General features: G+C 55.7%; 2 protein-coding genes across 9 annotated transcripts in view; both read left to right on the forward strand.

Annotated features, from left to right (window-relative positions):
* The window catches only part of Sfswap (splicing factor SWAP), a 58240-nt gene extending 47257 nt beyond the window's left edge, over window positions 1–10983 (forward strand). For 3 of the 8 annotated variants that reach the window (XM_033762485.1, XM_033762484.1, XM_010604264.3), the window contains 3 exons: window positions 2885–3010; window positions 9371–9544; window positions 10394–10980. In XM_033762485.1, coding sequence (XP_033618376.1) covers window positions 2885–3010; window positions 9371–9544; window positions 10394–10730 — 637 coding nt within the window. In that variant the 3' untranslated portion in view covers window positions 10731–10980. The other 5 variants (XM_033762487.1, XM_010604263.3, XM_010604266.3 and 2 more) reach the window with 5 other exon arrangements.
* Window positions 10984–14909: 3926 nt separating this feature from the next.
* Window positions 14910–15629, forward strand: part of Mmp17 (matrix metallopeptidase 17) — an 18547-nt gene continuing 17827 nt past the window's right edge. The window contains exons 1-3 of the mRNA XM_033762687.1: window positions 14910–15019; window positions 15184–15367; window positions 15553–15615. Coding sequence (XP_033618578.1) covers window positions 14910–15019; window positions 15184–15367; window positions 15553–15615 — 357 coding nt within the window. The remainder of the gene's footprint in view (window positions 15020–15183; window positions 15368–15552; window positions 15616–15629) is intronic.

Here is a 15629-nt window from a genome sequence, read left to right on the forward strand (position 1 = left end):
AGAATACTGACAGTGCTAATGACAGTGCTTTTATTGTTTGCATAGATGCCTCTTTGGCTAGCACAACCCCGTTACAGACCCGCCGTCTCTGTAGGACACAACGTGCAGGCTGCCTCTCAGCCTGTGTAGCCCGATTGGTCTTTGTCAGGGCCTGCTCCCACTTCAAGGCAAAAGCCGCCATTGTTGACATTTCTAATTGGCAGCACAGCACTCACTGAAACGAGACACCTTTTCTTTTGTGCAGTGAGTCGCTGCAGTGCAACAGATGATACAGGACAGTAAGGTTAGAAGATGCTTTTGTCATTGTGAGCCTCTTTACTAAGAGGCAACTCACGTGGTTGAAACCTCAGCACCACAGAGGAAAGGGGTCCGGTACCTGGGTGAGCTACTCATAGCAAAAAATCTCTTTTGGGGGAGTACCGGGGATCAAACTTGGGGCCTAACTCGGGACCTTGTGCTTTCAAGGCAGGCGATGGCACCGCTGAGCTAAATTCCCAGCCTTCAAGTCTCTTTCGTCTCGCCAAGATGGTTATGTCACCTCCAGTGCACTGGTTTTAGCAACTCGTACTCCCCTTCTTTCCCCTGCATTGTACCTGCTCTCATCTGTGTTTGATGGGAATCAGGGTCTCCTCCTTCCCAGTGAAGAAACATTCGTGCCATTTACTCACACCTAAAACTAAAAGTCAGCTCTAAGTAAGGTGCAGGTATTGCTGAGCCACACTTACAAGACCTAAGCCTGGAACTGCATCTGTTTAGACCTTGGTGAAGACAGCTCAGTGCTCACCTGGTGCCTGAACGCCTCTCAGCCCCACCTGTGCAGGGTCCTTCAAGACATCTGGGTTCTCTGTAGACCCAAGCTCCCGGGCAGCCGCTGGGGATGTATGATTATTTTTAAATAGTTTAACATTAAAAAATAAGTTTGAGGCAAAAATGATAACTCAGGCAAAACTGAGATCCTGTTTTAATTTGAAATTTATGATTCTTCACTGTCCTTTTTCCTTGTGATAAACTACACTGCAAACCAGTATAAGATAATTTTATCTTTTAACCCTGTTTCTTAAATGAGGAAATGGGGGCTAGGAGGTCGGGTGGCAATGGTTGCCATGCTAGTGCAGTGCTAGTACGGGGCAGTCACTGTGGGTGGGGAAGGGAAGGGTGCACTGCCAGGCAAAGCCCAGGCCGGTGTGGACCGCAAGCTGGCACCTCCTGTCTGTGGGGTGAGTGCCCGCCCTGGCTCTGGGTCACCTGTGGGAGCAGCAAGTGGTTACCGGTGCTGAGAGAAGCAGCTACCTAGAAACAGGCTTCTTACTGCTGCTCAGATGAAATGTCTGGCGTCTCCGTGTTCCTTTGAGAGCAAACCCTTATGATTTTATACAGAACGGAGAGAAGCGTCTGAGATGCAGTGTGCTTACAACTTGTCACCGGGGTGATTTTGTCTGTGAGAAGCTCTGGTGCATCGGGTAGGTGAGCTGCGTGTAAGTGGACCCCTTTTCTGGCTCTGAGATGTGGTAGCCATGCTAAGAACAAAAGCTGTGAAGCTTATCTCACGTGAAGGATCACCTACTGTTGTTACTGCCCCAGTTCTGGGCGTGCTCCCTTCCCTGCGGACAGGAAGTCTGGGACCCCACTTCACTCTGCAGAAGTCCACTGCGGGAGCTGTGCCTCGAGGTACTGTCGGCCAAGTCAGAGTCTGTGATGTTGAGCGCACCTGTGTTTGCCCTGCATCCTGAGCTTACTCCATGTCGAGCGCTCCAACGGTGCTCTAGCTGTGTAAGCAGGGCCCTCCTGGCACCACCGGTTCTAAGTAAGCAGTGTGTGCCTCCGGCCACAGGCGTGGAGACTTGCCAGAGCCGCATGGCAGTGGAAGCAGCGCAGCGAGACAGTGGTCAGGCAGCCTCGGCCTCGGACAGATTAGACTCCCGGAGCTCTGCCGAGGGGAAGCCTAGTCGCATCACTTTGTGATCTGTCACAGAACCATAGGGCAGGTCCAGGAGACGGCCGTCACCTGTGCAGCTGGGGCGGGGGTGCTCAGGACGGCAGGGGGTGGGTTAAGTTGATCCTGGAACACCCATATGTACTATGGCGGGGCCTTTAATGTAATAAAATGATTCAGTGAAGAACTTTTTTAAATGGCAAAAATTAAGCTTCTGTTCTGAAACATTGTTTTTGAATTGGTTGTCATGGAAACAGTGGGGCGAAACGATGATTTTTCCCCCAGACTTCTGCTTATTGCAGTTTTCCTGAAACAGTAATTTCATTGAATGAAAAAAGAACTAAAATAAAAGTCCCAGTGCCACCCAGGGAGCCCACATTGAGGACCTGACTCCTCTGATGGCCAGTGGTCTTATGGGCCTTGTGTGCCCGTGTGGGCTGTGTGAATGGGTTCCGTAGGTCAGGAAAGGAAGCAGAAAGACTGGGGGGTGGTTTTGCAGTAGTTGAGCCCATGCCACCATGAGATGGCACACTCGAGTGGGCTGAGGCTGTGGGCTTACGCCATTGTTCCCACAGCAGCCTGAGGTCCGTGTGGGCGAGAGCTCCAGGCGCGACCTTCCACTTCTGGAGCCTTCAGGGTCTCACAGGCCAGTGTTGAGACAAGTGGCTGGGCCCTTGGTCTCAGCACCATCCCTGCCAGGTGTTGCTACCTGTTGGTGAGCTGAAATCTGTAGGCAGAGGTGAGAGGAGGGGAGACAGGCCCAAACTGGGGAGTAGGGAGAGGCAGCCCTGCCTCCAAGGGCCAGAACTCAGGGAGAGGACAGGACTGCAAAGTCCAGTCCTGTGCTGCCCCACCTGCAGGCCCCCATGGGGTCTGGTCTGCCACTCACAGGGCTGCGCACTGGATGTCTAGACTGCAGAGCTAACCTGCCTCCTGTCGTCTTCCATCCAGGTCCCGGTCCCGGTCCCCTCGGAGGAGAGCCCACTCCCCTGAGAGACGACGGGAGGAAAGAAGTGTACCCACTGCCTATCGGATGAGTAGCAGTCCTGGGGCCAGCAGGAAACGAGCCCGGTCCAGGTAGGCCACCTGCTGTCCAGGCACCAGCTCCCAGGCTTTCCTGGGAAGTGGTCAGAATTTGCTGTCCACAATTGAGGCCCCAGGTCCTGTGTGACACCATCCTCACTGGGCAATGCCCAGCTCTGCCCTTCACTTGTTGACAGGGATGGCATCCTCCCTGGTTCGGGGCATTTGCCGTTGTGGCCAGTGGTGTGTGTGGTGACCAAGGCCACATCTTCAGCTCTCGGGAACCTATGGTACCCTTTGTCACCCAGAGAGCAGGAGGGGGTTGGCCCACATGCACAGTGACACCTGGGGACTCCAGCAGCAGCCACAGAAGTGCACCCCGCCCAACACCGCCTCAATGAAGGTGCCAGGAGCACATATGGTCAGGCTGGTCGAGGACGGTTCTGTGAGGCAGTAAAGAAGAGGAAGTGGAAGCTGTGCAGGGCACTGGTCAGCTGCTTGGTGTCAGTGCAGTTTCTCATGCAAGCCACTCTGTAAATGAGGCTCTGTGCCTCGATAATCCCACACCAAGTACATGCAGCTACCGCAGTCCATGAGTTCATTCCTGAGGCAAGTGATTTAACGTTTGCCATCCATCATCACTTTAGGTACATGTAAAGGGCATGATCCAAAATTAATTTTATCTTTCAACAGAAGAGTTCTTTCTTTGCCCTCAAATTAACCTTTCCAATAAAAGAGAGATCTTGGGAGGAGGAAGAGGAGATGACATTAGAAATTAGCCAGCTTAGCTGGCTGCATCCCTGCAATCCCAGCACTCTTGAGGCCAAGGCCAGAGGATTGGAGTCCAGTATGGGTTACACAGTGAGACCCTGCCTTCCAAAACAAAAAGATAAATCAGCCAGCTTAGCTGTGAGGACTTGAAGACCTCTGGTATGACTGCAAAAGCCCCATAAAGTCACACAAAGAAAGTGAGGTTCATATAGGCTTCCCTGCCACACAGATGCATCCATTGTGGCACTGGGAACTGGCAGATTCAGTAGCACTTGGTAGCTGTGAACACGTGCAAGTTGCTGGCCTGTTCCCTGTCCTAACCCAAACCCTGAGGCCATGTGCAGGTCAGGTCCTCAGGCAGACTGGTCAGTTGTCACTCTGCTGGCGCTCATGTATCTATCCAGTCTCTGTGGCTCATCCCTCAACGTTGCCCTGACAGGTTGCATGCTCCGCCCCCCCGCCAACACAGGATGGTTTCTGCAGCTCACAGACTCCCTGTTTGGATGGTTTTTGAGCAGTACATTGAGCAACCAAGGCATAGTGCTCTGCAGTTCAGAGGGTGGCGCCCTCCTCCTGTGCTGTCCCCTGGGTGGGCTGTGCTGCAGGGCCCACAGCAAGACACTGGTCAGGGCTCACCAGCCAGGCGCACTGGGTGTTCTGGTGGAATGTGCGTTCCCCGGTCACATTGAAGACAGACACATCCCTGCTCCTTGTTGGAGAGGCTTAGTGACAGTGCGGTGACCTTGGAAAGCTGCAGGATTCGTCCCAGCAGTGCCCTGTCCCTGGTCCTATCCTGGTCAAGCCCTGCTGCATCAGGACAGCGACTTTCTTCTCCGCCCTTCCTCCTGCACTTACTGGCCAGCAGTCTTCTCTCCTTTCTTTCTGGACTAGTGGCTTTGGGTTTTGCTTCTTGGTGCTGCAGCAGTGCATTGCTTATAATGGTGACATTGTCTCAGATTAGGCCCATGGAGCCCTTTGCAGCAAGGTGCTACATTCCTATTGGCACCTCCCACTGCCCTGAACACAGGGTGTTCCAGGCTGCCTCGTACCTTCCCTACCCCTGCACCTGTCCCAGGACGGGTACCTACTTGGAAATCCAGATCTGTGCTATTGAAAATTTGGTACAGTTAGAAAACAATATTTATACTAAACATGTGAGGACATTTCACAGAGTGTTGGTCAGGTATTGTAGCCCCCTCATCCAGGACATCCTGCTGGCTTTCTCACAGTGACTGATGAATCATGAAGAAGGGTTGTATGCAGGTGCTGTGCCGGGTGCGGGGGTGGACATCCCTGGAGGGGCTGGGGATGCTGTCACCAGGAAGCTTTTGGTTATACACAAATGTTCTTCAAGCGACTGGTACTGAGGGTCACGTGGCCCCAGCCCCACAGTGACCAATTGAAAGGAGCTAAAAAGCTGGTAGAGGCTATAAAACAATTAAAACGCTCTAGTAAATCCAAAAGAAAGCAGAAAAGGACTTCAGGGAACAACTGAGACAGATAAACAAAAGGATAGAATTAAAACTGCCTCACTGGGCATGGTGGCGCAGGCCTGTGATCCTGGAACTCAAGGCTGAGACAGGAGTGTCAGAGTTTGAGGCCATCCTGGGCTACAGAGAAAGATACTGTCAGAATAGCCGCTGTTTAGCTTGGTGTCCAGTGGGAGAGCACATCCCTCACATGCACCGAGCCCTGCTCAGGCCCCAGCACACAGAGGCAAAACACCAAAGACCTGTTTATACAGTGTGATTAAGAGACACTTTGAATATGAATACAGAAATTGGTTCGAATTCAAAGACAGAAAAGCCAAGCGCAGCATTTGTGAGGCACGGCAGTGTGGCTGGGCTGCTGGGCACTGTGCAGACAGAAATGAGAGGTACAGGGCTGAAGGCTGTGTCTCTCAGGGGTCCAGGGGTCACTCGGAAAGTGAGTGCAGGACACCCAGGCCACGGTGAGAACGCAGAGTCCTGGCGCTGCCCTAGCAGGCACCAACGGCACAGATTGTTCCCGGCCTGCAGGGCATTGCCCTCAAATCATGATGAGCTGGAAAACCCCAAGTGCTTAAAGCCAAATGTCACACTTCTTAACTACTCTGAGGTCAAAGAAATCCCAAGAGGAGTTGGATGATGTTTTGGAGTGAGTGACAATGACAATATGGTCTCTTCAGCTCTGTACAGGGCACTGTGCTTAGAAGGAATTGGTGACCTCAGTGTTTACAGAACAGACAAGTATAACAGAAACAATGATCTGATCTGTCATGAGGAGCTGGGAACAAAAGAAACTAAACTCAGATGGAAGCAAGGAAATAATAAAACTAAGATTGGAAACAACAAAGTAGAAAACAGACCAAACAGAAGAAAATAGCAAAAGCAAAAGATAGTTCCTTGAAAATGATCAAAGAATTGACAGCTCTTTAGTTGGATTGATCAAGAAGGAAAGGCTGCAAACATTAAAAATAATAATAAGGAAATAAATCTTTTTTAGTTAAATCAACAACTTAGATGATATGGGCAAGTTTCTTGAAAGAAGCAAATTATCAAATTGACCTGGAAGAAAATAGATCATCTATTAGCTGCACATCTAAGGAAGTTGAATGTGTAACTTGACCCTGTCACCAGGACCCGTCATATATTCAGTAAGGAAGTGACAGCAGCACTGTGGACCCCTAAGGCAGGTGTGAGGCCCTGGGTCAGATTCCCAGCAATGCAAGGAAAAAATAGACCTCTGAGGGCATCATAACTGGTACTTGGAGCAGATGAGGACATGCACACGTGTGCACCTGCCCAGCAGGACTGAAGAACAGAGATATGCATGGCTGAGTGTGAATCCCATCCTTCCTAGCTTCCTTCCCCGGCGCCACCAGAAATGAGCTCCTCTTCAGAACACTGCATGCTTGGGCTGTTGGTGGATCCGGTCTGGTCCCAGTACACACCCATGGGCTGTTTGTAGAAGTTGGCAGGCTGAAACCTAAAGCTTGTATGCAATCAAAAAGGACCTGGAACAGCCACAGTGCCTTGTACAACTGACATGGGGACTTTTTTGGCAGGATCTCAAGACTGACTGGAGAGCCACAGCAGTTGGGACCATAGTGTCCACTTAGAACATGCAGATGGGCAGCACAATAGGGGAGAGTCCAGGAAGACGCATTGCATGGCCACACAGGTGCTAACTAGAGTGCCCAGGTGATTCAGTGAGGGCGGAAAGGTCTTTCTAGCTAAGCCACCTGAGCAGCAGGTGAACTGCACACCGGGCTCTCAGCCTGAGACCAGGACACGGAATGTGCGCTGGGATCCCTCAGGATGCCACAAGCCTGCGGAGGAGACCATCAGAGGCTTCCCTCCGTGTAGTTGGGGAAATACAGGCCAAGCCCTACCTGGGTGAATCCCTCAGGTCGCATGGGCCTGAGAGGAGCAGAGGCCTGCAGTGGCTGGCACAGAAGAGCAGCTCCCGGACAGGGTAGCACTGGCACAGACCTCCAGGCAGCACTGCTATGTGGTGGCCTGGGGGAGGGCTTGGGGCGCAGAGAAAGTACGGGGCAAGGCAGCCACTGCAGGAGCACCTATACTGCCTGCTGCTCCATCCCAGGGCAGACTCTGAAGTGAGCCTTGGGCCATGGAACCACCTCGGCCTGGATTTCCAGAAACAGGCAACACGGATACCTCCTAGCTAGAAGTTTCGAGGTCTGGTCTGTGGAGCTGAGGTCAGCACCAAGGTCACCTCCAAGAGTGGGGAGAGGAACAGGCTGTAGGCTGTACCAGAGAATGTTCCAGAATAGGGCCTGCTCTCGAAGGTGTGGGGTTCATCCACGTATGTGCATGCTGTGGCCTCGGCTGTTTGGGGGCAGACTCCTTGCTCCTGTGCTCCCGCTGCAGAGGCTGGACGGCTCTTCTGTGAGGTCAGACTGCAGTCGGTCTGAGCCACACTCACATCCCACACTACACTGGGCACGCACAGACCCCACAGACCCCACAAACCCCTGGCCAGCGAAAGCTACTCCCTCCTGTCCCTCAGGTAGCTATGGAAGCTCAGCCAGACTTTGGCAGGGTTATTCTGGTCAAAGATCACGTGCTACCAAATATTTTACTGTTCTGTCTGCTGCTTCCTTTGAAATCCCAGTGGATTAGAATCTTCATTCATAATTAGAGGTAATTACTGGGTTAGAAATTGCATAGAAAACAGCCAGGTGTGGCCAGGCACACCTGTAATCCCAGCACTCTAGGAAACAGGCAGGAGAATCACAAGTTGCAGCCCAGCTGGGGCAACATAGTGAGATCCTGTCTCAAAATAGCAAAGGGCTGGGGATGCAGCTCAGTGTAGAGACCTTGGGTTTGCCCCAGTCTTAAGAGAAGAAAAGGCACAGAGCGGCATGCAGTGCAGCCGCCACCCTCACACATACGTCTTCAGAGAGCAGCATCCATGCCACCCACCACCAACCCCCACCCCGCTGGAGATGCCAGGTCACTGATGCACAGCCCCCAGTGGCAGGGACACCATCATTCAGCAGTGGGACTCACAGCACTCCGAACCACCCCGCACCTCCCAGCTGGCTCCTCCTCTGGCCCAGCGTGCTGGTAGAAGTGTTCTGCTGCCCAAGCATGCCATCAGCTTGTACCTGAGCAGGGCTGGGCTGGTCATCTTGAGTCAGTACACTGCAAGCCACATTTGACCGTCAACCGTACATTTCACACCCAGCACTGGCTCATGCAGAGACCGCCTGCCCCCCTACCCCTTGTAAGGGACAAAGGGGGGCTCAGCCCAGGAGCAGCTGACCAGTGTGTGGGCCCCAGATATCTCTTGGAGGATAGAGGATGGGAAGGACCCCCCGTGCCACTCCTAGCCCCAGAGAAACCAGGTGCAGCCTGGAGAGACAGAGTGAGGGGCGTGTACTCCTCCTGCTGGCAACAGAGGTGTGGGCCACCCAGAAGGCAGCTTCTGCAACCTGGAGGATCGACTCACCCTGGCAAAGACCCTGAGAGAGCTGGTACGGCTGGCAGCAGCAGCCACCAGTGTGGGCATTGGGTTTCTAAAAGAAGACAGGGGCATTGTGGGATCTGGAGGGGCTCTGCAGAAGGAAATGGGCACACCTGTAATCCCAGCACTCAGGAGGCTGAGGCAGCAGGACCACACATTTGAGGCCAGCCTGAATGGTCTGTGCAGGGTAGATGTGGCACTTGGCAGTGGGGCAGAGGTGTGGGCTGGGGTCTGGAAGTGTTTCTGATGGGGAACCTCGGTTTGGAAGCATTCCTCCTTGAAAGTGGGGCACTGTTGGAGCTGGGCTGACAGTGGATGTATCCCAGCCCAGCCGTGTGTCTGCTGGGCCTTGATGCATGCAGAGCTCGGTGTCCCCATCCTGTGTGCTCTGGTTTAGTTTGCACGGTGAGGGTGGTACAACCCCTCACCCTTGGCTTCGGTATTTTAAAGGCACAGAGAGCATTGATTGTACTCCTGGTGCCAGGCACCAGAAGAGATCACTTCCAAGACTCTGCCAACCCTGAGTGTCTGCCGGGCCTTGCTTCTGAATTGTGAGAGGCGTGCATAGCCCCTGCTGCCCATACTTGACCAAGTACAGATGCGCACACCGCACTCCAGTGCCCCCTGCCTTCGGCCAGGTGTGTGTCTCTCTCAAGAATGCTTCCCTTCCAGAAGTCCTCACGAGAAGAAGAAGAAGAGGCGGTCGCAGTCGCGGACTAAGGCCAAGGCCCGGTCTCAGTCAGTGTCCCCAAGCAAGCGGGCAGCACAGCGGCCAGCCGCACCCTCGGCCCACTCGGCCAGCATCTCTCCTGTGGAGAGCCGGGGCTCCAGCCAGGAGCGTTCCAGGTAACCAAGCCTCTGAGTGGCCAGTTTTCAGGGGAGCAGCAGCAGTCACCCAGGCAGACCAGAATGGGACTGGGGGCCACCTAGGGAGGCAGGGCCTACTGTGGGCACAAGAGCCTCCTGAGGTGCCCAGGGATGGCACCATCTCAAAGGCCAGGCTGGCTTTCCAGCCCGGTGGGACCCAGGCTTCCCTGGGCTGTGAGGCAGGCAACTTTGAGTTGGGCATTCCTGTCTAGGCCCCTGGGGCCTGGGGCTTGTGGGGCAGGGCGTGCACCTACTCTCGGTCACCAGCCCTGGTGACTGCACAAGGGCCCAGCAGAGGTGGAGACCCGGCTGTCACTGCTCAGGCGGGGCCCTCAGCCCATGTGAGATGCTGTCAGGGACAGCCTCCCATGCACCAGTGGGGTGGTGCTGTGCTCCTCCTGGCTGATGCTTCCTCCCTTGTCGCCCTTCCTTTTTCACCTGCGTATTAGGTGAAGTTGGTGTAGAAATTGATTCTGAGAGCTGGCTGTGGTGGTGACACCATGATCCCAGCACTCCGGGAGGCTGAGGTTCGAGCAGTTCCATGACTCAGCAAGACCCTGTTTCAAAATAAAATCTAAGGGCTGGGGTGTAGCTCAGTGGTAGAGCACATGCTTATTGTGTGTGACTCTGGTTCTGTCCTCCACACCAGAAAAAGCAGTCGTCGCACACGAAGCACAAATATCTGTTGAGTCGGTTCCACATTGGCCATCTTTGCAGTGTGCGTGATGTTACACTTTCGTGCTTGCTCCCCTCAGCTCTGGAGAGCCGGGGTTCTGGGGTTTATCGCTTTTCCAGTGTGTGTGACTGTCTGATCCCTCTCTGCACCAGGGGAGTTTCTCAGGAAAAAGAAGGTCAGATCTCTTCCGCAATTGTTTCTTCTGTGCAGAGCAAAATAACTCAGGTAAAATGGGCATGGTCTCTCCCCATTTCCCTCTCCTGCTGCCGCCGCTGTTCCCTCATCATGAGCTACCCAGGTGGGGTGTGGCTTTCCATTTCCGGGCAGCCCAGGCCCCTCAGCAGGGTGCTGGAGGGCCTTGCACACACGCTGGGTGCCTTGTCCCCACGAGCACCCACACAGGACCCCTCTCTGCCCACACAGGACCTCATGGCCAAAGTGAGAGCAATGCTCGCAGCTTCCAAAAACCTGCAGACCAGTGCCTCCTGAGAACAGGCCAGGCCCAGCAGCCGCCCTGCAACAGCGGACACCCTGGGCTGGGGTAGCTTTTGTAAATTAATTTTTGATGATATTTTCAGTTTCAGATTTTTGACCAGCAGTCTCTTACGTGTATATTTGTAAATAATATCATGTTTCTGTGAAAATGTATTATCAAATAAAATGGGAGGAAACCTTTTATAGCTAGCAGCCTTGGGCTGTCTCTTCCTTCTCAGCGTGTGGCCTCTTTCTCACCTGCCATCTGTCACTTGGCCCTGGTGTGTCAGGATAGGGTCAGCTGGGCTTGCCAGTGCAGCATGGCCCCTGTAGCGCAGCCTCTGCCCTGCCATGAGAGGGGAGCACCGCCTGTGCGTGGCCTCCCTGTCACCAGCTGTTCCCGCCATAGCCCAAGCCTCCTGGCAGCCGTATACCCTGCAGTACAGCAGGCTCTGTTCTCCATGCTGCAGGAAGGGCCCCCGGAGTGCATGGCCACTGTCCCTTGGCATTCTGGCTGCGAGGCATCCTGTCCCCAGCACTCCCCAGCAACCAGGCCTCCGGTGTTGCATGAGGTCCAGAGTGCCCTCTAGACACAGCTGTCACTCACGTGAGTCCCCTACTTCTGTCCAGAGCCAGATGGCACCGCTCTACCCTGGGAGTGGCCTAGGGCCTCTGCAGTGCTCTCGCAGCTCTGCCTGGAGCCCCCACTGCGAATGTGAGGCAGGAAGGAACTTGCTACCTGTTCTGACTCACTGGTCCCCAGGGCCACACCTCAATCATCTGTGCCCGCAAATCCTGGCTAAGGAGGTGCCCACCCACCACTCTCAGCCTGGACCTCACTGGCCTTCCGGAAAGGGTGCCAGGCCAACTGTGCAGGCTGCCTGTCCTGTCCTCAGTGGCCCCTGTCACAGTCGCCTTGCCTTCAGAACACTGGCTGTACCTGCCGGCCACTTCCCACCACCAGCCTCTCCCTGAGCTGTTAGTACTCCAGCGGGAAGGAGGGAGGCAGCCACCTTTATCTGAACTTAACTTCTCTGGACTTTCTTCATGGGGCCTTCCCCCGCCCCAGCCCTCAGGAGTGAACCCAGGGTGCTCTATCACTGAGCTCTGTCCCCACCCCATTTTTCTATTTTGAGGCAGTCTTGCTGAGTTGCCCAGGCTAATCTGAAACTTAAGAGTCCTCCCGCCTCAACCTCCCCGAGTTCTGGGATTACAGGCTTGTGCCACCACACCTGGCCATAGTGTTCTGTCTGTAGACGGTTCCTTTCCTGGTACCTTCTGGGTGTGTCGTCTAGCAGCGCCGGAACCCATGCACAGCGGCAGCCATTTCCATTCCTGTGTTTGTTTCTGTGTGTCATGTGCAGTCCCTGCTCTGCTGCCTGTTTTCCACTGTGAAGGCCTGAGCTTAGGGGCCAGAACTAGGATCATGGGATGCTGTGTGGCATTCGGGGCCCAGGTTGCCAACGTGGCAGTAGGAAATGGCCCTTCCTTGCCAGGCCTGCCTGAGTGGAGATGGTGGGCCCCATGCCCCTGTGCCACCGCCAACCCTGCTCTGTGTGGCCCTGTAGGCATGGGGCTTGTTGCCCTGACCTGGCCAGAAGTGGCCCCAGGTGGCCTGGGTTCCAGACCAGCTCTTCAGCGGAGTGATGAGTCAGCCCCTCAGGACATTGGCACTGTGCTGGGAGGCACCAGGGTGACCACTGAGGCTTTGGCCACACGTTCAGATGCACCAGGTCCCCAGAAGGAGGAAGGACAGCGCACTGTCCCCTTGCAGGCGCTACACAGCTCACCGGGCAGCATGACAAGTTGTTTTAATTATGAGCTTATTACCTATGCAGCGGGCGGCTTGGGGAGGGGAGGCAGGCAACAGAGCAGAGAAGTTTGAGGTCCTTGGAAGGCTCCCACTGGGCAGCAGCAGCCCACAGCAGAGGCCGAGGCTGTCCTGGATGGGTGTGTGGCAGGCAGACAGGACCAGCGGCCCCACCTATTCATGCATCCCCTCTCCGAACTGAGCAAGCGGTACTGCCAGGGGCCCTGCTGCCCTTGACGCCCAGTAGCTTCAGGGGACTGAGATGGCAGCAGTGGTTGTGGCCTTGGGGCTGTGTGTGCTTCAGAAGTTCGGTGAGCACGGAGATGGGTGGGCAGATTTAGGGCAGAGAGCCATCCCAGGGCTGGGGAGGGGAGCCAACGAGCCCTGGGCCAGCACGGGCACATGGATGACAGTGTGCAGAGGGATCCTAGCCAACCAGCAAGGCCCTGCAACACACACCCTTGAGTGGGGCTCAAACTCTGTCTGCTAGGAGTAGAGCCAGGAGAGTCAGCTGTCCAGAGTTGTGGGGGGCATGCACAGGTTGAGCCTGAGGCCTCCTGTTCCTGAGGAAAACTGAGGCCACATCAGAGGGCTTGGTCACAGCAGAAGTTAGAGGGTCGGCATCCCGGAGCCCTCGCTGGGGTAAAGGAACATGGGAGGAGCCCCCGTGTCACTCAGGACCCATCCTCAGGGATGACCACGCCAGAGAGGTGGCCACGTGACCCAGGATCTCCATTACCAGAGGTGACACCCCACCTCCCACGTGGGCTTTGCATGGGCAGCCACCACAGCAGGGCACAGGCCCGTATGTGATGGACATGAGGGTAGCTACCCGGGCAGACCAGATGAAGACCTCCAGACAAAGCCCAGCTGCCCTCAGCACCCCAAGGTCACCAGACTGCTGCCAAGGTCACCGGCACATGGCACCTGGGAACCAGCAGTAGCCTGAGGGGGCCAAGGAGAGGGCAACATCAAGGAAGGGTGGACGTGGGCCCCACACTTGTGACGAGAGCATTCTCTGCTGTCCTTGTGATTCTTCTACAGCTTCAGCTGTCACAAACCTAGAAGGACTGGGCCCTGTGTTCAGGGTGCTACCTCCTACACACCCTTATGGGTCTGCCAGACCAGGGTGCCATGGTGGCCCTGCTGCCACACAAGGTGGATGGGCACCGTGCTGGGACTCCGAGCTCATATTCCTGAATGTCCTATGAATGGTGCTCAATTATTTTACTTCCTCGGCAACACATACTGAAACTGGGGAACTAAAAGTTTGCAAAGGCGATACTTGTTTAATAAAATCAAGATGTAGAGATTTATCTCCTTTTCCAATTATTCAGTGTGCACTTCTGGGGTAAGCTGCTCCAAAAGACATGAAAAAATGACACCCACATCCCTGGCTCAGGCTTCTGGAGTCCAGGGCTGGGCTGGGGCCAAGGCCAGCTGTTTGCTCACTGGGGCTTTGAGCTTCTGCAGAGGGTGAGGAAAAGGGTCCTGAACCACAGCAGGGTGCAGGACCAGGTGTAAAGCCTTTGCTAGGAGAAGCCAAGGAGGCCTAGGAGCACTACCAGGAAGCTCCTGGGGCACTGTTCACAAGGGTGTGGATGGTGCTTGCAGCGAGGAGTGCTGGGAAAAGGGAATTCTAACAAGGCAGGCCTGACTCCTGGGCTGGTCACAGGGCAGCCTGTGGGCACCAGCACCTAGCCACTGGCTAGATGCAGTTTGGGAGGGTGAGTGTCCTGTGGGTAGATAGTGTTAACCGCTGCACAGAGCTTGGGGACCCATGCAGGCATCCACGGGTTGAGGGTGTGGAAGTGGGACTTCAGAAACTAGCACTGGGGTCTGGGTCAGGCTCCAAAGCAGCTGCCATGGGCCAGGCCACTGTGCCCCTCCGGCCACTGTCCTGGAGCTGTCACCCACAGAGCCCTCCCTGGGAGTCATCTGCCAGCGCCTTGGGGACAGTCAGGGCCACCACACCGGGGTGGGGGCCAGGGCACTTCCAGTCACAGCCCCACAGGCAGTGTCATGGCCACAGTGGCCCCCGACCCTCCCCCTACAGGACGTGGTCCATGATACGATCCATGCCACCCAGGCCCCTGACCACAGCCAGCCCGCCACATGCACCGCACACACAGCCGGCTTCACGCATCTGGGCTGCTCTGGGGGGCACCTGGGCTGTTTTGTTTTGTGGTACTAGGTGATGCCCTTCTCACTGCGACAGCCTCTAGGCCCTGTGGCACCCGCTGACCTGCCTGCTCCCTCACCCTCCCTGGGCCAAGGCCAAACTGCACCCTTGTCCTCAGACCCCTCATCAAACCTGCTGCACCCTCCCTGCCACCTTGGGTCCAGGCCCCTCTGCATGGCCACACGGATGCCACACTCGGTGCATGGAGGAGGTGACTTTCCAGACCCTCAACCAACGGGGATCCCCCGATTTGTCCCTGAGCTCACGAGGGTCTGACCCAGTCCGGCCACCTATGGCTGTGACCGCCCAGGGGTGACATCTCTCTGGACTTGTTTCTTTTTCTGCGATTGGAAGTCGTGGTTTCCACCTCATATGCGGCTGTAGGACAGGAAGGAAACTGAAAGGCGCTAAGCATTCACCAGGCACGCGAGAGCTTGCAAAGCGCGTGGGCTGCGCATCCCTTTCCTGCCGGCCAGGACCCCTGGGCCATGCGCTCAGGCCCTCCCAAAGCCCCATCCCCTCTCCCGCTGGCCCACCCCATACCACGAGGCCCGCGGGCGCCCCCATGCGTGCGTCCTGCACTGCGTGGCCACCAGGTCCCAGAGTGACCACGAACGGGACTTTGGGAGCCGGAGTAGAGTGGGGGTTCGGGGATCCAGGGTGTGCTCCCTGAGAGTGGCCGAAGCCCCTGGGCCCCAGACACCCGCATGTTTGCCTGGGCTATGCGGAACCCCACGGGGCTCGCCCGACTTATAGAGAACAGACTGGGACCTGCCCGAACCGGCAGGCGGGGCGCGGGCCCTTTAAGGCGCCGGGCCGGGCCAGCGGATTTTTGCAAAGATTAGCATGATCCCGCCCCCGGTGGGCGGGAGAACGTGCGGCCGGTCCGGCGGTGCGGAGCGCAGAGAGTGAGCAGGCCGCA

The sequence above is a fragment of the Fukomys damarensis genome, unplaced genomic scaffold, assembly GCF_012274545.1.
Source record: "Fukomys damarensis isolate Sample0158 unplaced genomic scaffold, DMR_v1.0_HiC HiC_scaffold_12, whole genome shotgun sequence".
NCBI lineage: Eukaryota > Metazoa > Chordata > Mammalia > Rodentia > Bathyergidae > Fukomys > Fukomys damarensis.